This window comes from Anomaloglossus baeobatrachus, chromosome 2 (genome assembly GCF_048569485.1).
Source record: "Anomaloglossus baeobatrachus isolate aAnoBae1 chromosome 2, aAnoBae1.hap1, whole genome shotgun sequence".
NCBI classification, from domain to species: Eukaryota; Metazoa; Chordata; class Amphibia; order Anura; family Aromobatidae; genus Anomaloglossus; species Anomaloglossus baeobatrachus.
In genome coordinates this window covers 453,343,300-453,365,940 of record NC_134354.1, presented here as the reverse complement: position 1 = coordinate 453,365,940, position 22,641 = coordinate 453,343,300, and the positions used below count along the sequence as shown (strand labels likewise).

The following is a 22,641-nucleotide window of genomic DNA, read 5'->3' as shown; positions in this document are numbered from 1 at the left end:
TAATGGGGTGATGTTGACGAACAATGCCCGTGCTCCTCAGTTGCCAACTGTGTACTTTCAGCAGGGCACCAATTCTTAGACTGCCTGTTTTAACATTTCCCACACAGGAGCCAAGTTTCTGCTCCAGTAGTAAACAGTCTAGTTGTTGCATTTAGCACGTAGTTGGATTTGGAATGGAGCTGGAGGTACGCCATCTAGGCTTGCTATTGCTTGTTTTCACATTTCTCCATCACAGCCAAGATTGGAAGGGTACCCTTACAAAACAAATTTTTTTTATAAAAAGGCTCTGAGAGAGCCTGTTTTCCAAGGTCACAATTCAGAGCCTAATTTTCAGCTCCTGTTGCGTACAGTATAGCTGTTGCAGTTAAAAAGCTTATAGTTAAATTTGTGATCAAACTGGCGGTCCACCAGCTAGACGTGCTACTGCCAGTCCCAGCCATTTAGATATGAAGTGGCTCACCCATGCTGCTCAGTGTGTTTACCGGCAATCTGACACATTTATTTTGAAAAAATATTGTTCAAAGCAGGCAGCAATGTCTGACTACAACAGCTTTGAATAATGGAATAAGACTCTATTTCCATTTTTCGGTTTGGTGGTACTGTAGCCACTAATAGATTACACTGCCTGTATGCTGCTGTTTTTGACCTCTATGCAAAGCTGCATGATGAAATGCAGTATAAGGTTTCAGAGATATTCATACAGCAAGGCACGCTGTACATACATTGTTTTGTTTTTTTAGACTTGAAGGTGAGCCCATGCTGCTCAGTGTCTATCCCGGGAATCCGATGCATTTATTTTGAAAAAAATATTGTTGAAATCAGGCACCTATGTCTGAATACAACAGCTTTGAATAATGGAATAAGACTTTGTGTTCATTTTTGGATTTGGTGGTACTGTGGCCGTGATGAGGAGGGGAGTTGGCCACGCTTCAGTGATGGCCAGCACCTCCAAGGCGTATTTTGCAAACTCTGGCCATGTATTTTATTTTGATACCCAGAAATTAAATGGGGCAGAACCATCAGCTAGCACTGTGATGCTGTATGTGTGGACACGTACTCTTCCAGCATGTTTGCTAAATGCTGACTCCTGGAAATAAGCACCGTAGTAGATGGTGTTGCTGGATGGTGTGGAAAGCTGCACATTTGTTGCCACATTGCCGCCATGATGATGAACCTCCCGCTGCATTGTTCACTTCCTCCTCCTACTACTATGCCAACTTGTTGTTTCACCAAGCCCCTGATATATGTCTGCCGGAAAAGCCATAAGTACAGCATTACACAGCTTGGCTTTATACTCACGCATTTTTCAATCCTGCTTCCGTGGCGAAATTAGCGATAGTACGTTGTCCTTGCAGTGTAGATACGATACAGCAGGGTTACCACCCAGTAATCACCACTGGTCAGAATCCTTGCAACTCAAGGGTCATTGCGTTTGCACAACAGCTTGTGTTGGCTCATGTGTGCCAGGCTTCCCAGAGTGAACAACACTGACCTCAGTCGCAGGTGTGTGGACTGGCCCGTCTGTATCTTTCTAACCACGATGGAGTGATGCCCCTGTCCTAACTTCTTGACCAACTTGCAGGGCAGACGACAGTTTCTCTTCCTCCTCCTCCAAAACTGTCCGTTGGCTGGAAAGTTGCGGACATGGCCACTTTCGGCCCAGAAACCGTACCTCAGAGCTCTGTTTAGACAGCAGCCCAGATAAATGAGCTCCTCTTCCTTCGATGCCACCACCTTGTCCATCATGGCCTCAAGTGTTTTTCCACCAGGCATAAAATCGGTATAGTGACCCTGATTATGGGCTCATCAGCACTACTCTTTGGTAGTGAAGTGGTGTTAGTCCACAAATCGATTCTGTCGTGCGTGCTGCAGCTGAACTCCAATATTACCTGCTGCTGTTTGCACAGTCTCTCCGCCATATGCTAGGTGGACTTCCACCTGGTTGTTATGTTGCATATTAGGTGGGGAGCGGGAAGGCCAAAGTAACTTTGCAACGCAGACAGGTAAGCAGCATCAGGTGAGAACACTGAAAGTGCGCACATACTGCCCGCACTTTGAGCAGAAGCTCTGACATTCTGTATGTAGATAGTTTTTGAGGAAGCTCTGTACCACCAGATTCAGCACATGCGGCAGACAAGGGATGTGTGTGCGTCAAGCTGCCTAGGCCCAGCGCTGCAACGAGATTTCGACCATTATTGCACACCACCAGGATGGGCTGTCACTGTACCAGCCACTCATCTATTTGTTATTTTATGCCCATCCATAGCTTCTGTGCAATGTGAGGTTAGTCGTCCAGGCAGATGAGTTTAAGAACGGCCTGCTGTAATTTACACCTGACTGTGTTGAAGTTGGTGGTGCAGTTCTTACTCTGACTGGATGAGAAGAAGGTGGAGGAAGCGGAGTACAAGGAGGAAGCAACACTCACCAACACATGTCTAGGGATCTGAGGTGGTAGTAGCACATGCACTTGAACGCCTGGCGCCTCATACCCAGCCGCCAGTACGTTTACCCAGTGTTCAGTTAGAGAGATATACCGTATGCCTGTGCTTACTGGTCAAAGTATCTGTAGTTGCCTGGTCCTTTCCAGTTAATGCATTGCGGAGTGAACAACTGATTTGTTCTGCCACAAGTGTGTGTAGGGTAGGGATGGCATGCCTGGAAGAAACCGTGGTGGCTGGAACAACATACAGTTTGAGACATCATTTGTTGGAAGCTGTCTGTCTCCACCAGCCTATATGGCAGCATTTGAAAGGCAAGCATTTTGTAAATGCTGTAATTCAGGGCCAGGGCTCATAGATGTCTAGGGAGTTTTTGGTCTTTCAATCGAGAGTTTGGGGAATGGAGAACTGCAGACTTCCTAGGAACGGTGGTGCTGGTGGTGGTACTGTTGGTGTCACTTCATGTGCTTGTGGGGAGGGGGGGGGTGGCCCTGGTGATCGTGATCGTGAGCGGATGCAAGATGCCAACCCTGCAGCTGAAGAGGCCAACACCGCAACACAAGAGGGAGGAGGAGCCAGAATTCTTTCCTGATTTCTGATGAAACTACTCCACTGCACCTCGTGCTTGGAAATCAGATGACGCATTATGCAGGTGGTGCTCAGGTTGAAAAGATTTTTCCCTCGCTTTAGGCACTGACGGCACATCTTGAAGACCACTACTTGTCATCAGCACATTCCAAGAAGAAATGCCATGTCAGGGAGCTCTTTTGAGCTGGTTTTGCTGGGAGGTTTTTACTGGCGTGACAGGTGCCCACAGGTCTTTTGCCCTAAGCTCCTTTTTTCCTGTGCTGTTGATTCGTCTGCCTGAACACCTCTTCATCTCAACTGTGCACATCACGATCACGGCTGTTATCTCAGGTGGGGTCAAGCACTTAGTCATCATCCCTCATGTCGTCTTCCACCCACTTCTCAGCCCTGCCCTCCTTTCTGGTCTGCACACTGACGAAAGCCGCAGTAGTTGGCATCTGTCTTTCATCATCCTCTGAGGTGTCGTGCGGTGATGCGCATACCGTGTCCACCAGTCATCCCTTGGACTCCTTCTCCAACACAATTGGATGAGCTTCAGTGCACTCGGTCTCTTCCACCTCTGGAGCAGTGCCAGGTGGATAGGCCACAGGACCCCAGCCAGCAGAGTCATCAAAAAGCATAAGTGACTGCTGGCTGCATGGCTTGTGGCTCACACTGCTTGGCTGATTTTGAATGGGTTGAGGTGGAAGGAAGAGGACCATGGAACTTCGGAGATGACTCAGAGCATTCAAGTGTGGACTGGGTGGAAGACTATGCAAAGGGACTGGAGGCACTGATTGCCATATAATCTAAAACCGCCTCAACATGTTCTGGCCTCACCATTTGTGAGAAATGACGAAGACTGCCCTGTGGCCTGCGTATAGAGGAATAAGATGTTTTAGTTTGGAGTGTAGCAGGCACAAATCTACCATGTTCTCGCCCTGAAGCAGCTACACCACCAGCAGCACAACCACGGCCACGTCCCCTATTAGATGTTGTCCTCATTGTTTGGCACACAAACAAGTTCAAATTATTATACTGCCTGTATACAGAGAACAATTATAACAAAGCCTGTAAGAAGCTGTTTTTGACTGCTACGCAAAGATGCATGCAGCAGTGCAGAATAAGTTTTCAGAGATATCCTATGATGATCCAGATCCTATGCCTTAAATTTGTTTTTTCCTAACTGCACCTATCACTGTCCCTTGCTCCAACTGCGTACTCTCCCCATTCTAGTCAAGGCAAAATGGTGGCACGGCCCGTGATCCAGCCTTTATACAAGCTGAGTCACGGGGTACGTCGGCCTTTCACAGCCATGCCAATACTTGGCATGGCCGCGATGGCTCCGGACGTACCCTCAGCCTAAAAGTTTGCTATTTGGCTGCTCTGCAACCTTTCAACAAGCCTTTATTTAAGTAACAAACCCGAACAGAAATTGGACGTACAGTCAAGTCTGTGTTGAGGGATCAGCACCGGACCCGAATCTTTACAGTTTGAGTTTGCTCATCCTTACTGCTTTCCAATAAGTGTTGTACCTCACCCCAATGCTGGATTCACAACCACACTACTCAAAGTGCTATATAAATATATCCATGTTGCTATTTCTGCTGAAAGAACAGGACCTTCTGCCCTCTGTGTGTAGTGTGTAAGAGACATGATGGTCTAGTCACCACCCCCTCTGGAGCTCAGCTTGGAAAAAACTGACAATTATTGATAGATCCTGCAGATGGGAAAATGGTTAAAAAAATGCTGTCTAAAACTCATACAATGACCAGCAGTAGTGTTATTCCTTGTTTACTCACCAACCTCTTATTCTGAAAAGTTACCCTAAACATTGAATATGCTTTAATTTTGACATGTAAAAATATTTTGAAACTTTGGATAAGAATGAGTTTGTGAAACGTGACGCCTCTAATTTACACAATAAAGGGACAGGACACTGGGGAATTATTTGACTGCAGGTATTTCAGCTGCTTCACGTCAACAGACCTTCCTCTTTCGGACTGCTCTGTTGCTGTAGCGTTACTGCCAACATCATGCCTATTGGCTGTCAATCAGCATAAAATTAGCAGTCACGTCCTGTCAACAGAGCAGAGTAGTAGAAAAGCTGCTGCTCTGCTGACGTGATGTTAGTGGAAGCAGCAGAATCACTGGCAGAAATGGTGTTTTTTAATCACCACACCGCCTCCAGAAAAGCTGACCTTCTCCTTTGGAAACAGGTAAATAATGAGAATCCTCTAGCAGATGTGAGGCCAATCTCCGCTTGAATGCACAGGAATGCAGAAAGGACCGATTTATGACCAGTAGACATGAGAGCAGCAGTTAACAGACACAAGGCACAGAAATTCAAATTCTTTGTTTCCCCTTATAGAAATTATGAATTGAGGTTTTATGAATTGAGTCAATATAGTGGATCATATTTTTTCATATCATATAAGTCATATTTTCGAATTTTTGATACAGTGGCGACCGCAAAGCATTGTTCTGCGTTGCTGGCAGATGGCCAGGGTCATGCCAAATGGATATCGACCTGATAGGAAACATGACATAGATATCATCTTCTATCCATGAACAGATCAAATCGTGATAGGAAAGATGACGATAATATCTCCCATATGGGAACTCCAGGGGCGAAAATATAATAAAAGTTATGAATCTCATAATTTTCTAAGACTAAAACACATCCTAATCTTCTCTGAAGTCCAACCCTGTTATGAGTCGCCAGAGGGGAGGTACTGTATGTGGGTATAACTTGTGTTAATAAAAACCAATGCCAATTATGATCCTCGTTCAATCTGGAAGATACACTTCTGTGAAGATTTGTCCCATATTTCTACCTGAGCGCTTCATTCCAAATAGAGAATTTTGCTACACTGCAATCACAAGTCAAGTACACATTGATATGTATGTTTTTACTGTACAGTGAACACCATAAAACCATCCATATCAACGAAATTATTTTTTTGGCAATGCTCTGGTCCTTTGGCGCCATCTTGCGACTACAACTTTTGACTGGCCGAAAGTCAGAAGTTACGTCACAAGCTGTCAAAGCAAGTCTATGAGAGCCAGAACAAGGTTCACATAGACTTGCATTGAAGAGTGACCTCGGCTTTGCTCCATGTGGAGCGATCCAGCAGGTCACGAGCAGCAGGAGACCGACGGGAGCGGTTCTGATAAAAGATGGATACATCAGAAGGTAGGTATAAGAGTGGGGGAAGGGAACTTGGATTAAAAGCACCACTCCAGCGGTAAAAAAAACACGCTAGAGTTGTGCTTTAATAAAAAAAAAAATACAAGAAAAAAATTAATACATTTGCATTAAAAAGTGATTTTGTTTTGAATAAGTTCTGAGTAAAATACATGTACAAAAAATAAAAAAGACATCTTACCCTGCCTAACGATAGGCTGCATTCAACAGTAAAATAGGATTCCGTGGCTGGCTGAATGTGGTAACACAAGAACAAGAAAAAATAAAATTGTTCTAATTGACTTGGTAATGACGGGGTTAAACACCCTGGTAATAAAGTAGGTAATAACTAGATACAGTAATCTCTTCTGTATTTCCTTCTTTTCGCTAAATGTCTGACTTTTCTTTTATTGTGGACCTTATTGTAGAATATTCAATTTCCATCATATTTAAATACTTGTCATCATTCAACAGGTTATAAATGTAACTGGAATATCTGTGGGCGCTGGCTTAGCCTCTGCTTGTGATACCCTCATGTCTCAGGTATGTTTGACAGATCTATACTAATGGTGTCAATAAAAATTGTGATGGATAAGTTTTGGTACCCAGCATGGCCCCAAAAGGCTTTGTCTCTTAATGAAAAACCAGTACTATAGGCGGCATGTGATATCAAGAAGCAGTCTTTTCTAATTGTTATTATATCTAGTGATGGGCAAAAACTAAAATATTTGGGGTCGGATTATTCGTATAAAATATTACTACTATTCATGTATTCGTCAAGAATAGCAAATCTAATGCAAGTCAAGGGGAAACTAGAATAATTTTCTAGCTGACCTTTCCAGGATGTCTGGCAGGTCTGTAAAAATGCTGAAATGGATGGAAAAGTGCTAAAATTGAACAGTAACAGCATGGGAAAAATGCCTGGATGCATCTCTGAAACACAGGTCGCTTCTGGGAACAGTGTTGTCAGAGTACTACGGTATGTCACTTTAACTTTCAGTCCCCCACCTATTTGTGATAACCAGCGCAGGTAAACTAAACAGCTATGGGCTGCAACCCCAAGCTGTGTGCTTTATCTTGGTTGGTTATCAAAAATAGATGCTCCCCCACTTAGTTTTTTTATTCTATTATTTAAATAAATTAAAAACGACGTGGGCTCCTGCCTATTTTAGATAACTAGCGCTGTTAAAGCAGACAGCTAGGGACTAGTATTCTCAGGCTGGGAAGGTCCATGGTTATTGGGCCCTCACCAGTCTAAAAATAGCAGCCTGCAGCTGCCCCACAATTGGCGCATCGAGTAAATGCTCCAATTGTGGAGCTTTATTTGGCTTATCCCAATTGCTCTGGTGCGGTGGCAATCGGGGTAATATATGGGGTTCATGTCAGCTGTGGTTTGTCAAAAATCACAGCTGCCATCAAGCCCTACGTTGGTAATGGAGAGTGTCCATTACCAAACCTGTAAGTAAAAAGAAAAAAGACACAAACGTACAAAAATCCTTTATTTTAAATAATAAAAAACACCCTCTTTAAAAGCCTGTCCAGCAAATTGTCAGGCAGGTCACCGGAGCTCATACTCAATTTGACAGTCTGGCAATCCAGCAGCTGGTTCAACTGAGTTCATCGAGAGCAGGGGAGCTCCCCGAGTGTGAACTCTAGTGACCTGATTGCTGGACTGTCGGATTGCAGGACACGGTGGCACAGCAGTCTGACAGTCCGTTAGCCGAGAGACCCAGAAACTTTAAAAGAGCATTTACGGGAGCTTTACGGTTCTTGGAGTTCCCAGCTGCTGGTACATCTAGGGACTGTGAACTGGTACCAGAGATTACAGCATGAAGGTTTCCCAATAGCTTGCAACTCCAAGAAACTTTAAGGCTTTTAGATTACCAGAGCTTACAGCCACCAGTTCTCAAGGCCGCTGTCAACCCAGTAACTTTAAGGGAGCTTTTAATATTCCTGGAGTTTCCAGCTGGGAGTTCCGAGAACCTTAAAGGTTCTTTTAAGGTTTTCGGACCTCACAATTGCCGGACTGTTAGACTGTTGTACCGCCGTTTCCCTTAATCTGACAGTCCAGCAATCTGTCAGTCAGGTCACCGGAGTTCACACTGCTCTTAGTGAGCTCAGTTGAACCCACTGCTGTACTGTCAGATTGCGGGACACAGCTGCACACCAGTCCGAAAATCCAGATTCAATTGAGTTCAGTGAGGGCAGCAGGTGAACTCTATTGATCTGTCTGGCAGATTGCTGGACTGCTGTGCCACTTTGTCCCACAGTTCAGCAATCTGGCAGTCAGGTAACCGGAGTTCACACTGCTCTTAGTGAACTCAGTTGAACCTATTGCCGGACTGACAGATTGCAGGACATTGCTGCACACCAGTCTGGCATCTGTATGCGGATTCAACTGAGTTCACAGAGGGCAGCGGGGGAGCCCCTGAGTGTGAACTCTGGTGACCTGCCTGGCAGATTGCTGGACTGCTGTGCCACCGTGTCCTGCAGTCCAGCAATCCAGCAGTGGGTTCACCGGTGGTCACATTTGGTACTATGGGAACTCGGCTGTGAACACCAGTGACCCGACTAACATCACCGCTTCTCACAAACTGGTCCACCGCTGCCCTCAGTGTGTCTCAGGAGCTGCAGTAATCATTTGCGTTTTCTCTAGTCCCTTCCACGACAGCATAGGAGGTTGTCTCTCCACGCCCTAATTGGGACAGGAAGTTCAAGAGGTTTAAAAGGACCCTCCCACCTCCCACAGCCAGTGTCTTTCCTGTCCCCATGGGGCATGGAGAGGTTTTGTTTTTCTCCTATGCTGTGGTGGCCGGCGAACTGCAGTATATTTTTTTTTTTTTTTTTTTTTCCCCCTATTACCTTCAGCCGGACGGCATCGGTCGGGCCTTCACCGCTCCTCCCTTGCTGTTCCCTCACGCTGTGGGGGACCGCTGCTCCAGCCTTCCGGATCCTCCTGAGGGGTGATGCAGGCTGTTGAGCTCCCCGGCCGGCGTCCTCCCTGAGCCGCCGGCCGCCTCCCGCATGCACGCTGCCGGAGCGATCCGGAAGTGCTCCCGGAGGCGGGACTTCTGGTCTTGCGGACTTCCGGTCGAGCGCTTCCGGTTTGCGGAGGCAGCGTGGAGGCACGCCGACTGCGACTCGACCTGCCCAGGACCGGATGCGGGAGGCGGGGAAACGTGCACCGTCACTGGGGAGGCAGGCCCTTGTCCATAAGGGCTGCCACGAAGACAGCAGATCATGGTAAGACCGTGCTCCCTGTCATGTCTTCCGCTGCAGCTGCCTCTGCAGAACCCAGTGTGCCCCCTGCTACTGTGAGTATGGAGGGGACTGGTCCCTCGGACATAGGTCTCATCAGTGATTATGGCTCTCTGCTCTGTGTTTTCTAGGAGGACAAGGCCACCAAGAAAACTGACAGAAATGAGAAATCAGAGAAGCCTGAGAAGTCAGAAAAAACTGACAAGTCCGATAAGCCTGATAGACCTGACAGAGTGGACAAAATTAAAAAATGTCCCATCTGTATAAAGAAGCTCCCTGCAGTATGGGATAAAAAGCTTTGCCAGCAATGTACGGACCAGGTTATTAGGGCCGAACAACCATCTCTGATAGATGAGTTGCGGTCCATGATGAAACAGGAGATTAGGGCCTCACTGGCTTCTCTCCCTGTGCCTGGCCCTGTTCCTGGCCCTGTGCCTGGCCCTGTGCCTGGCCCTGTTCCTGGCCCTGCTCCTGGCCCTGCTCCTGGCCCTGCTACTGGACCCTCTCCTCCAAAAAAGAGGAGACTCCAGTCGACCCCTTCTGATCAGGAGGACGCTGATTCCACCTCTGAGGGTCCTGATGAAGGATTTCCATCTGGGGGGTCTGACCAGTCCTTTCTTTTTCACTCAGAAGAGTTGGGGGATCTTATTGAGGCAGTTCGGAGCACTATGGGTTTAGAGGAAGTGCAGTCTCTTCCTTCAATCCAGGACGAAATGTTTGCTGGCCTGAAGTCAGTCAAACGATTGGGATTCCCAGTTCATGCCAATATATTGGATATTATCTCTCAGGAATGGGAATGTCCTGAGAGGCGGGTACGGAGTGACCTTAGACGCCGGTTTCCTCTGGAACCTTCGGGACTACATTGGGAGATCCCAAGGGTGGACGTTCAGGTGGCTAGGGTATCTAAGCAAACGGCTCTTCCTTTTGAGGATACTTCCCAACTGAAGGATCAAATGGATAGGAAGGTAGAGGGCTTGATGAAGCGGTCCTGGGAGGCATCGTCTTCCTCTATTCAAGCCAACATTGCCTCCACCTGTGTATCCAGGTACCTAATTAGGTGGTTAGACCAGTTGGAGGCTCATATTTCACAAGGGACCCCTAGGGAGGAATTACTAGAATCCCTTCCCTTGCTTAGGAAGGCTACCTGTTTTCTGGCAGATACCTCGGTGGAATCTGTCCGCCTGGCAGCCAGGACCTCGGTGCTTTCTAACTCTGCCCGACGTGCCCTCTGGCTTAAGGCCTGGAGTGGAGACTCCACCTCTAAAATGAGGCTTTGTTCCCTTCCGTTTAAAGGGGATTTAGTGTTTGGGCCTGCCCTGGATGATATCCTGGACAAGGCGACTGATCGTAAGGCCTTGCCCGATCCTAGACCTAGCAGGAAGCGGTCCTTTCGTCCCTCGATGCCTCAGGCCTCCCAGCCCAGAGGGAAAGGGAAGGCAGGCAGGTGGAGCTATCCCAAAGGTAGAGGGAGAAACATCCTCATCCCTCCACATCAGCAACGTCCTCAGCAGGACAAACAGTGACTCGGCCCGGGTGGGGGGAAGACTCTCAGCGTTCTTACCCAGTGGCAGTCCATAACCTCTTGCCAATGGGTTCTGAAGATCATATCGGACGGTCTTCTCATAGAATTCCTTCCCCCCCCTCTTCCGGGTCTCCGAGTCACTGCGCTGGCGTCACCGGGTTCACAGACTCTGTTGTACACAAAGATTATAGAGCTAGTACACTCGGGGGTCGTTTCCCCAGTCCCGAGTCAGGAAGAAGGGGTAGGACACTACTCCCGTCTCTTCCTGGTCAAGAAGCCATCCGGCGACGTCCGTATAATTATCAATTTAAAAAGTCTAAACAGTCAGGTCAGGTACCGGCGGTTCAAGATGGAGTCAGTGAAATCAGCTATTCCCCTGATAGGTCTACACCATCAGATGGCCTCTATCGATCTGAAAGATGCCTACTTCCATGTACCCGTCCATCCGGGACACAGACAATACCTCAGGTTTGCGGTACTTCACGGGGAGGAAGTACTTCATTTCCAATTCAATGTACTTCCCTTCGGGATCTCCTCAGCTCCAAGAATCTTTTCCAAGATCATGGCAGAGGTGGTCGCCTTCATAAGATTGCAGGGTATCTGTCTAGTTCCGTATCTGGACGACTTTCTTCTCATGGCTCCGTCTGCTCCAACCCTCCGGAACCATGTGGAGAGGTCTTTGGGAATCCTTCGGTCTCTGGGATGGATTCCCAATCTCAAAAAATCACAGTTAACCCCCTCCTCCACACGGCAGTTTCTCGGAGTGCTGCTGGACTCCGACAGACAGGCATCTTTTCTCCCAGAGGGCCACAGGATAGCTCTGTTATCCAAAATCTCGAAGCTCCGCAGGCAGGCTCGCCCAACGCTTCGAGCGGCTATGTCAGCCCTGGGTTCCATGACATCCTGCATCCCCTCGGTCAGGTGGGCTCAGGCCCATTCTCGGTGTCTCCAGGATCATATCCTGGCACACTGGGACAGACTCCCGTCATCCCTAAACAGAAGGTTTCGCCTCTCGGAGTCCGTCTCCTCATCCCTTCTCTGGTGGCTGAGTCCCGCCAACCTGCAGGTGGGGGTTGCCTGGACTCAGAAACCCCTGGTTACACTGACCACAGATGCCAGCCTACGTGGATGGGGGGCAATGGTGGCAAATTCCCCATTTCAAGGGGTCTGGAGTCCTTACGTCAGCTCCCAATCCTCCAACTACCGGGAGCTCAGGGCAGTCAGGGAAGCCCTCCTTGCGGCTCAGGACCTCGTCCGGGACTCTCACGTCCTGGTATATTCAGACAATGTCACAACAGTGGCACATCTCCGCCATCAGGGCAGTACACGCTCAGGCGCCCTGAAGTCGGTATCCTCCCGAATCTTTCAATGGGCAGAACAATCTCTGCTCTCCCTTTCTGCGGTCCATCTGAAGGGCTCCCTCAATCTTCAGGCGGATTTCCTGAGTCGTCGGGATGTTCATCCAGGGGAATGGGGCCTGGATCAGGCAGTGTTCTGCTCTCTAGTGGCAAGGTGGGGTGCACCAGAGGTGGACCTCTTTGCCTCAGCAGAGAATCGCAAGGTCGCAACATATTTCTCCCTGAACCCAAGGGACGAGGCTTTAGGGGTAGACGCTTTCTGCCACAGTTGGTCCTTTCGCCTCGTTTACGCGTTCCCCCCTCTTCCTCTTCTCGCACGGGCCCTGAGGAAGATCAGAGACGAGGGGGTCCCAACTATACTGGTAGCCCCTCTGTGGCCCCGGAGGAGTTGGTACAGCTTGGTCATGACGCTAGGAATCGACGGCCCAGTCCTCTTAGGTTTGGACCCCAGCTTACTGTCACAGGGTCCGATTTTCCATCCGGCTCCTCAGAAAGTCAACTTGGCTGCCTGGCTTCTGAGGCCCGGGCACTGAAGGCTCAAGGGCTTTCTGACAAAGTTGTGGCTACGCTGCAGAAGAACCGTAAACCTGTGACTAATAGTATATACAACAAAATCTGGAAGAGATTTTCCTCCTAGTGTGGTTCTCGGCCTCCTGACCCTTTTCGGCCTCATATTGCGCAGATTCTGGACTTTCTCCAAAGTGGTTTAGACTTAGGTCTTAGGCCCAGCTCCCTGAAAGTTCAGGTGTCAGCACTCAGTGCAGTCTTTGACACGGCTCTGGCAGATCATCGTTGGATCCGTCGGTTCTTTGTGTCCGCTAGTAGACTCTGTCCACGTCGGAGGGTCCTGACGCCTCGCTGGGATCTCAATGTGGTCCTTACAGGACTATCTCAATCTCCGTTTGAACCTCTGTGCTCTTGTAACATTCGTTCCCTTTCTCACAAGACTGCTTTTCTTGTGGCTATTACATCTGCTCGCAGAGTCGGCGAACTTCAGGCTTTGTCTGTTAGGGAACCTTATCTGACCATCAGAGATGACAGCATTGTTTTTCAGCTGGACCCTTCCTTCCTTCCCAAGGTGGTTTCGGATTTTCACCGTTCGCAGTCCATCGTCCTGCCTTCATTCTGTCAGAATCCTCGGACTCCGGGTGAGGAAGTGTTTCATTCTTTGGATGTCCGTCGGATAGTGTTGCACTACCTAGAGGTTACTGCTTCTTGGCGCCTTGATTCTAACCTGTTCATCCAGCCCTTTGGCCGCAATAAGGGCAAGAAGGTGGCTAAGAGTACAGTCGCCAACTGGATTGTGCGAGCAATTAGAGATGCATACCTCGCTCAGCATCTCTCTCCGCCTACTGGATTCACGGCGCACTCCACCAGGGCTACCTCTGCCTCCTGGGCCGAAAGGGCAGGGGCCTCCCCTGAGCAGATCTGCAAGGCGGCTACGTGGTCTTCGCTCCATACCTTCACGAAGCATTATCGTCTGGATCTGGATTCCAACAGGGATTTGGCCTTTGGCAGGAAAGTCCTGCAGGCTGTGGTCCCCCCCTAGGTATCAATTCTTTGGTATTCCTCCTATGCTGTCGTGGAAGGGACTAGAGAAATAAGAATTATTCTTACCGATAATTCGCTTTCTAGGACCTTCCACGACAGCAGGTAATTCCCTCCCCTATGTATTCATGTATTCCTGAATGTGTAGTACTTCTCATATGCTATGGATTCTTTGTAAGACACTGGCTGTGGGAGGTGGGAGGGTCCTTTTAAACCTCTTGAACTTCCTGTCCCAATTAGGGCGTGGAGAGACAACCTCCTATGCTGTCGTGGAAGGTCCTAGAAAGCGAATTATCGGTAAGAATAATTCTTATTTCCATCACTGCAGCTTCTGGAAGTAGAAGTGCCGAGTTCATTGTGAGACATCATGTGGATTATGTCGGACCTGCGAGGTGTTTTTGGGGTTAATACATTAGTGGAAGAGGGTGTATTTATTATTATTATTATTATTATTATTATTATTAGTAAAGGATTTTTGTGTGTTTGTGTTTTTTTTCCTTTTTAACCCATTACAGGGTTAGTAATGGGATGGGGTCTCATAGACACCCCAATTACCAACTCAGGGCTTGATGATAGCTGTGAGTTTTGAGAAATCAGCCGCATATATTACCCCGATTGCCACCGCACCAGGGCACTCGGTATGAGCCAGGTAAAGCACCAAAATTGGTGCATCTAATGGATGCACCAATTGTGGGGCATCTGCAGACTACAATTTTTAACCACAAAAGAAAAAAAGTGATCAGACATCTTATCAAGCATTGATTTTTTATTGATAAATAGGTGTAAGGATAGGATAGAAAAAACATACACGATTGGGTGCACAAACCCTAGTGAAAAGCAAGTCCAGGAGGGTTATAGTAAAGAAGAGGGTCTGAAAACGAATAGTAAATGCACACTAGTTCACAATAAATATCATTGACATTAAAGGTTATAATACCATATTCTATAATTTATAACTGTAAATCAGGTGAACAAATAGATACATTAGAAGTTATCTTCAGACCAAAGTGTACCCCTCCTTGACCAATGTTAACACCACCTGATTTAGTGCATAAGAGTAACCCACAAGCATTATTGAGGCTTATCAATGTGATAGTGCACACAGCACAAAAGACCGGGGAATGGCGCCCACCCGACGGTCATTCGACTGCCTGCGTCAGGGTGGCTACTATTTTTAGACTGGTGAGGGTCCAATAACTCTCCCAGCCTGAGAATACCAGTCTCCAGTTGTCTGCTTTATCTGCACTGGTTATCATAAATAGGCATGGAACCGCACCCCTTTTTTTTTTTTCACTGTGCCTGGCAACCACAGTAATGCCAGGAGCAAAGATGGCTATGGCATTACTATGATTGGCACGCAATCCCCGCATGTGTAGTGGCTGAAAATTAAATGACAAAAATGCAGGCAGGGCACTTGAAACTCACATGGTGAATGAGAGTTGAGAGAGCGCCGACACTCAAATCACCCCCTGTCGCTCCATTGAAAATAAAACAATGAAAAAGTTAAAAATATACACATTTGTTATCTTATCACCACTTTCAGAAATGCCCGCTCTATGAATATATAAAATCAATCTGATCGGTAAACAGTGTAGGGAGAAGAAAATAGAGATGCCAAAATTATGTATTTTGGTTGATGCAGCATTGCATTAAAATGCAATAACAGGCGATCAATACATTGCATCTAGGCAAAAATTGTATAATTAAAAACATCAGCTCAAAATGCAAAAAATAAGCTGGAAAATGAGAACGCTACGGGTCTCAGAAAATGGCGACAAAAGTGCAATTCTTTCTTTGGACAAACTTATGATTTTTGTTTCACCTCTTAGATAAACCCAAAGGTATGCATGTTTAGTATCTATGAACTTGTACCGATGTAAGGCATCATACGGACACCTCAGTTTTACCATATAGTGAACGAGGTAAATAAAAGACTCCAAAACAATCGTGCAATTGTACTTTTTTTTGCAGTTTCACTGTACTTGCAATTTCTTCTCCGTTTTCCAGTACACAATATGGTACAACTAATTGTTTCATTCAAAAGTACAACTCGTCCCACAAAAAACAAGCTCTCATATGGCTGTATTGACAGAAAAATTAAAAAGTTATGGCTTTTGGAAGAAGGGGAGGAAAAAACTAAAAATGAAAAATCGCTGGTGGTGAAGGGGTTAATATTTGTGCAAGTAACATACAGTGTCGAATATGTTCACTCATCACTCATTATATCATATCTGCTTCTGTTTCCAGTAAAGCATTATTGTATGTTCACATCATACATTTTTGCAGCGCTGCTTTAATCAACAAGAAGTGAGTAGGGATGGGCAAACCTGAACTGTAACGTTCGGGGTCCGTACCGAACACATGGTGTTTGTGCACATGACCCTGAACACAAGCTTTCTGGGACGTTCGTGTTACAGTTCGTGTTACAGTTCGGGTCGAGAGGCTGTTAAAAAAAAAAAAAAAGCACGTTATTAAAAAACCATTATGATCATACTTACAGGTCCCGCGACGCGTCCTGCAGACTCTGTCTCCCAGCGCTTCTGCCTCCGCGTCTGTTTGATCATTGCTGTTCCCGCCGGTAAGCACCTCTGGCTAAAAGGACCTGCCGTGACCATGACATCATACCCATGTGACCAGTCACATGCCAATGTTTTATTACTTCATTGGCTACAGACTGGTCACGTGAGTATGGCGTCATCAAAGGTCCTGGTGCACCATGATGCGAGTGTCATCGCATCACAGCGCACAATCTCCCGACGGCAGCGGGTCAGCTGCATGTATTTCCATGCAGCTGAGGCGCTCCTGTCCTGAGAGTGGGGTGATGCAATGTGAAACACAAGTGCAATCATCCCCTCACTGTCAGTCTCTGCTTCATCGCTGTGTCCGATGTCCCATTTTTTTTGTTATTTAAATAAATAATTTTAAAAAATATGCGTGGGCTCCTGCTGCATTTTCTATTGCTAGCTAAGGGTAATTCAAGCAGCTACTGGCTGCTAACCCCCACTGCTTCGTGTTACCTTCACTGGCAATGGAAAAACCAGGGAAGCCTTTTTTTTGCCAAAAAACTTAAAAAAAAAAAAAATGATGTTGGCTTCGCCATTTTTTTTATGCTAGCCAGGTATAGCAGGCAGGTACCCCAACCCCCAGCTGCCTATTTGTACCCAGGTGGGAGCCAAAAATATAGAGAAGCCCTTTTTTTTTATTTCATGAAATAATTAAAAAAAAAAAAAAATGACATGGGCTTCGCACAATTTTTGTGTCCAGCCAGGTACAACTAGGCAGCTGGTAATTGGAATCCGCAGCGTAGGTTGGGCCAAGCTGTCTGAGCCCCTTGCTACGAATCGCAGTCCGTAGCCGCCCCAGGAAATGGCGCTTTCATAGAAGCGCCATCTTCTGGCGCAGTATCCAACTCTTCCAGTGGCCCTGGGTAATAAGGGGTTAATACCAGCTTTGTTTTACTAGCTAGTATTTAGCCAGAGATTCTTAATGTCAGGCCAAGTTTGACCCGGCCATTAGGAATCTCCAATACAGGGTTAAAAAAAGACACCACACAGAGAAAAAATACTTTATTAAAAATAAATACACAGACTTTATTAGAAATAAATACACAGACACACTCAGGGACTCCATGTTTATTACTCCCTCTCACCCCTCCACGATCCTGGTCTTCTGTCTTCTTTCTTCTTTAACCCATGCAGCTCTGCTATATCAGACAGCACAATGAATAGGAAACTGTGAAAACAAAAAGCGCAATAGGGTCTTACCCCAACAATGGAAAGGGGTAAATGGTGTATCACACTCACCTCTAATGGTTGTACCAGTCACAACCACTATGTAGGCATGTAAGAATCCGGGTCCAGGCAGCAGCCCCAAGGAAAGCTGATAACAGAGAGTAATAGAGGAAGGGTCTAAAATCTGCACCAAGGACTCAATGGATCCAGGAAGAGATTAATGCTTCTTTTATTATCATGCACAGGTCTATGCGTTTCAGGAGTCGCAGCTCCCTTCTTCAGGACAACAGGCAGAAAAACATCAAATCTGATTTGTTGATTTTCTGCCTGTTGTCCTGAAGAAGGGAGCTGCGACTCCTGAAATGCGTAGACCTGTGCATAATATTAAAAGAAGCATTAATCTCTTCCTGGATCCATTGAGTCCTTGGCGTGGATTTTAGACCCTTCCTCTATTACTCTCTGATATCAGACAGCACGGGATGGGAGGAAAAACGCTGCTACTCCCCGTGCAGTCTAATTACTCTGTAGCTACCAGAAAAGGGGGTACTCGGTCCCGGGCAGTACTTATAATTGGGAATGTCACTCTGGTGGCCGTTGCCCGGTCCCGTGCTCTGGGCCCCTTTTGTTAATGGGGGGTATTTACAGGGGAGATAAGAGTTTTTGTCATGTAACGCCACCTGCGAGTTGCGGTTAAAGGTGGAGAACCGCCGCTGCTCAATGTGGGTACTCCCAGGGCTGGTGCTAGTCTCAGCTGTGATGGTAGGCCCTCCGCAGGTAGGGCTGTGCCTGGGAGATGTAGTTGGGCAATAATGGAGACCACACCAGGTTGTCTTTAGCAGTCTCTACTGATTGTGGACCCAGGGGTTGCTGGTTCAGGTCCCAGGAGGACCAGTGCCAATATAGTGACCCAGGTTGCTCTGTCCCCAGCACTCTCTGTAGATTGGGTCCCCGTAGCGTGGAGCGTTTGGGGGCCCCGACTTTCCCTTTGGGGTACAGTCTCCTCCGTATGGCGGGCAGTGCAGACCCTGCAGGGAGGTAAGTGCCCAAACCCCGATCCTAGTTTACTGCTGATGCCCCCGGATTATTTTGTTCGGTGAAGTCTGTGAAGTGTCCTCACCGGGCATGTATTTGCCAAACAGTCTAAAACTTGCACTTGACCTAGGGCCTTGTGCCTCGTTCGTGCTCTGGTCCCAGCGGTATCTCCGGTACCTGTCGTGGCGACCTCTCTCCTGTGCCCCCGGGGTCACCGTTACACGGACTCAGCTCAGGCACGTCCGCACACCTCTCCTGTGTGCTACCGACTCTAGACTCACTACCGACGAACTGCTGACCCCTCCCACCAGGCTGGCTATACCCAGGGACTCCTTCCCATGGCGAACATCCCCTTACGTGGTTAACCCTCTATGCCCAGTGTGGAGAGGAGAACTAGGATTTTGGTTGTGTTTTGGTGCAATCGGCACTGGTACTCCAGGTCCCAGGGGGTAGGTCCTGCATCCCCAAGAGGATGCAGTTCCTTTTACTGCCCTGAAGGTCTCAGTGGCGCTACAACTCAATGAGTGAGCAGAAGCTGCTGGTTGGTAAGCGGTGACGTCGAACACTTCGGGAACTTGTGCACTGACATCGCTGGAACAGCGCCACTACCTGTAGTGAGTATAAGCTTTTTTATTTTAATTGGGCGAAGTATGTGGAATAAGAAGGGGTTGTCCTAGAAGTGGACATCCCCTTTCAGCTCTCAGATTAAAATTTCATCTGTGGTTTAAATGATCATATATTTTAGTTGTATTGTGTTTTCCTACTATCATTTAAACATCTTTTAGGAACTATTTTTCTTTAGGAATCTTAGTTATCAATAAGATTATATACTGACTATGAAGCTAATGTACAGAACAGGCATCCTGTTATACTATATTTTAGAGCAAGGAATATCTTTTAACCCCTTAAGGACGAAGCCAGTTTTGTACTTAATGACCAGGCCATTTTTTGCAATTCTGACCAGTGTCACTTTATGAGGTCATAACTCTGGAACGCTTCAACGGATCCCGGTGATTCTGACATTGTTTTTTCGTGACATATTGTACTTCATGATAGTTATAAATTTAGAACGATATTTTTTGCTTTTATTTGTGAAAAAATCGGAAATTTGATGAAAATTTTGAAAATTTTGCAATTTTCAAACTTTTAATTTTTATGCCCTTAACCCAGAGAGTTATGTCACACAAAACAGTTAATAAATAACATTTCCCACTTGTCTACTTTACATTAGCGCAATTTCTGAAACAAAATGTTTTGGGGTTAGGAAGTTAGAAGGGGTCAAAGTTCATCAGCAATTTCCCATTTTTTCAACAAAATTCACAAAACCATTTTTTTAGGGACCACATCACATTTGAAGTGACTTTGAGAGGCCTAAGTGACAGAAAATACCTAAAAGTGACACCATTCTCAAAACAGCACGCCTCAAAGTACTCAAAACCACATCCAAGAAGTTTATTAACCCTTCAGGTGCTTCACAGGAACTAAAGCAAAGTGGAATGAAAAAAAGCAAAAAATAAAATTTTACCTAAAATGTTGCTCTACCCCAAATTTATTCACTTTTAGAAGAAATAACATAACAAAATGAACCCCAAAACTTGTTACCCACTTTCTTATGAACGCGCCAATACCCCACATGTGGTCAGAAACCTCTGTTTGGACAAATGGGAGGGCTCGGAACAGAAGGAGCAATATTTGAATTTTGGAAAGCAAATTTGGCTGAAATAGATTGCGGGCACCATGTTGCATTTACATGTCCGCCAAGGTACCTAAACAGCAGAAACCCCTTACAAGTGACACCATTTTGGAAACTAGACCCCTTAAGGCTTCTATCTAGGGGTATAGTGAGCATTTTGGATCCACAGGTACTTCACAGATTTTGATAACGTTACGTTGTCACATTGAAAATTTTCATTTTTTTCTCAAAAATGTTGCTTTAGCATCAATTTTTTCACTTTTTCAAGAGGTAATTCCAAAAATGTGACCCCAATGTTTGTTACCCACTTTTTTATGAGCGTGGTGATACCTCACTTGTGGTCTGAAACCTTTGTTTGGAGAAATGGGAGGGCTTGGAACGGAAGGAGCAATATTTGAATTTTGGAAAGGAAATTTGGCTGAAAAAGATTGCGGGCACCATGTCGCATTTGGAGGACCCCTAAGGTACGTAAACAGCAAAAAAACACCACAAGTGACCCCATATTGGAAACTAGGCCCCTCATGGAATTTATCTTGATGTTTGGTGAGTACCCTGAACCCCCAGGTGCTTCACAGACGTTTATAACGTTGAGCCATGAAAATAAAAAAATAAAATTTTACCACAAAATTGTTACTTCAACCAGGTAGCTTTTTTTTTCACAAGGGTAACAGGAAAAAAATCACCATGAAATTTATTGCGCAATTTCTCCTGAGTTTGTTGATATCTTGTATGTGGTGGAAATCAACTGTTTGGGCACACTACAGGGCTCAGAAGAGAAGGAGTGCAATTTGACTGCAAAATTGGCTGGAATCAATAGCGGACGCCATGTTGCATTAGGAGAACCCCTGAGGTGCCTAAGCAGTGGAGGTCCCCCACAAGTGACCCCATTCTGGAAATAAGACCCCTCAAGGCTTTAATCTAGGTGTATATTGAGCATTTTGAATCCACGAATACTTCACAGAATTTGATAAGCTTAGGTTGCCATATCGAAATTTTCATTTTTTTCACAAAAATGTTGATTTAGCGACACATTTTTCACTTTTTCAAGAGGCAACAACAAAACGTGTACCCCACAGGTTGTTATCTAATTTCTTGTGAGCGCAGGGATACCACACATGTGGCCAAAAACCTTTGTTTGGATAAATGGGAGGGCTTGGAATGGAAGGAGCACCATTTGAATTTTGGAAAAGTTGAAGTAAATTGCGCGCACCATGTCACATTAGCAGGGCCCCTTGGGCACCTATACATCAGAAACCCCCCACAAGTGACCTCATTTTGGAAACTGGACCCCTCAAGGATTTTATTCAGGAGTATAGTAAACATTTTGAATCCACAGGTACTTCACAAAACTGTTGCTGTAGCAAAAAATTTCTCACTGTTAAGGGGGCTTTACACGCTGCGACATCGCTAATGCGGAGTCGTTAGGGTCACGGAATTGGTGACGCACATCCGGCCGCATTAGCAATGTTGCTGCGTGTGACACCGATGAGCGATTTTGCATCGTTGCAAAAACGTGCAAAATCGCTCATCGGTGACATGGGGGTCCATTCTCGATTATCGTTACTGTAGCAGTAACGATGTAGTTCGTCGCTCCTGCGGCAGCACACATCGCTATGTGTGACGCCGCAGGAACGAGGAACCTCTCCTTACCTGCCTCCCGGCCGCTATGAGGAAGGAAGGAGGTGGGCGGGATGTTCCGGCCACTCATCTCCGCCCCTCCGCTTCTATTGGGCGGCCGCTCAGTGACGTCACTGTGACGCCACACGGACCGCCCCCTTAGAAAGGAGGCGGTTTGCCGGTCACAGCGAGGTCGCCGGGCAGGTAAGTATGTGTGACGCATCTGCGCGATGTTGTGCGGCACGGGCAGCGATTGCCCGTGTCGCACAACAGATGGGGGCGGGTACCCACGCTAGCGATATCGGGACCGATATCGCAGCGTGTAAAGTAGCCTTTAGGCTATGTGGCCATGATCCAGCGACACGGCGTCTAGTACCCAGTGTCAGCCTCCTGCAGAAATGTGAGTGTTGTCCACGGGAGAACGCAGCTGCCCATGCCCACGATTTGGGTTCAGGCTGCTGTGGACTTTAGTTCTATTCTACCTGCAAAGAACACTCATCTCCGCAGCATAAATTGACATCCTGAGGCTCGGGAAGCTGCGCCACAGGTCGATTTATGCTGCGGAGAAAAGAAACACAGTGGGCACGGGATTTCTAAAAATCCTGCCACTGTGCTTCTACTGCACAACACAGCGTTATGGACGCAGGGAAAACACTCTGCGCCCAAAACGTTGCAAACCCTGATTGTGGG

At 46.7% G+C, this 22,641-nt stretch overlaps 1 protein-coding gene across 3 annotated transcripts in view; it reads left to right on the top strand.

The window, feature by feature from the left end:
- The window catches only part of LOC142291637 (multidrug and toxin extrusion protein 2-like), a 175,442-nt gene that overhangs the window by 20,519 nt on the left and 132,282 nt on the right, over window positions 1-22,641 (top strand). For all 3 annotated transcript variants that reach the window (XM_075336307.1, XM_075336306.1, XM_075336308.1), the window contains exon 3: window positions 6,667-6,735. In XM_075336307.1, the coding sequence (XP_075192422.1) occupies window positions 6,667-6,735 (69 nt within the window). The remainder of the gene's footprint in view (window positions 1-6,666; window positions 6,736-22,641) is intronic.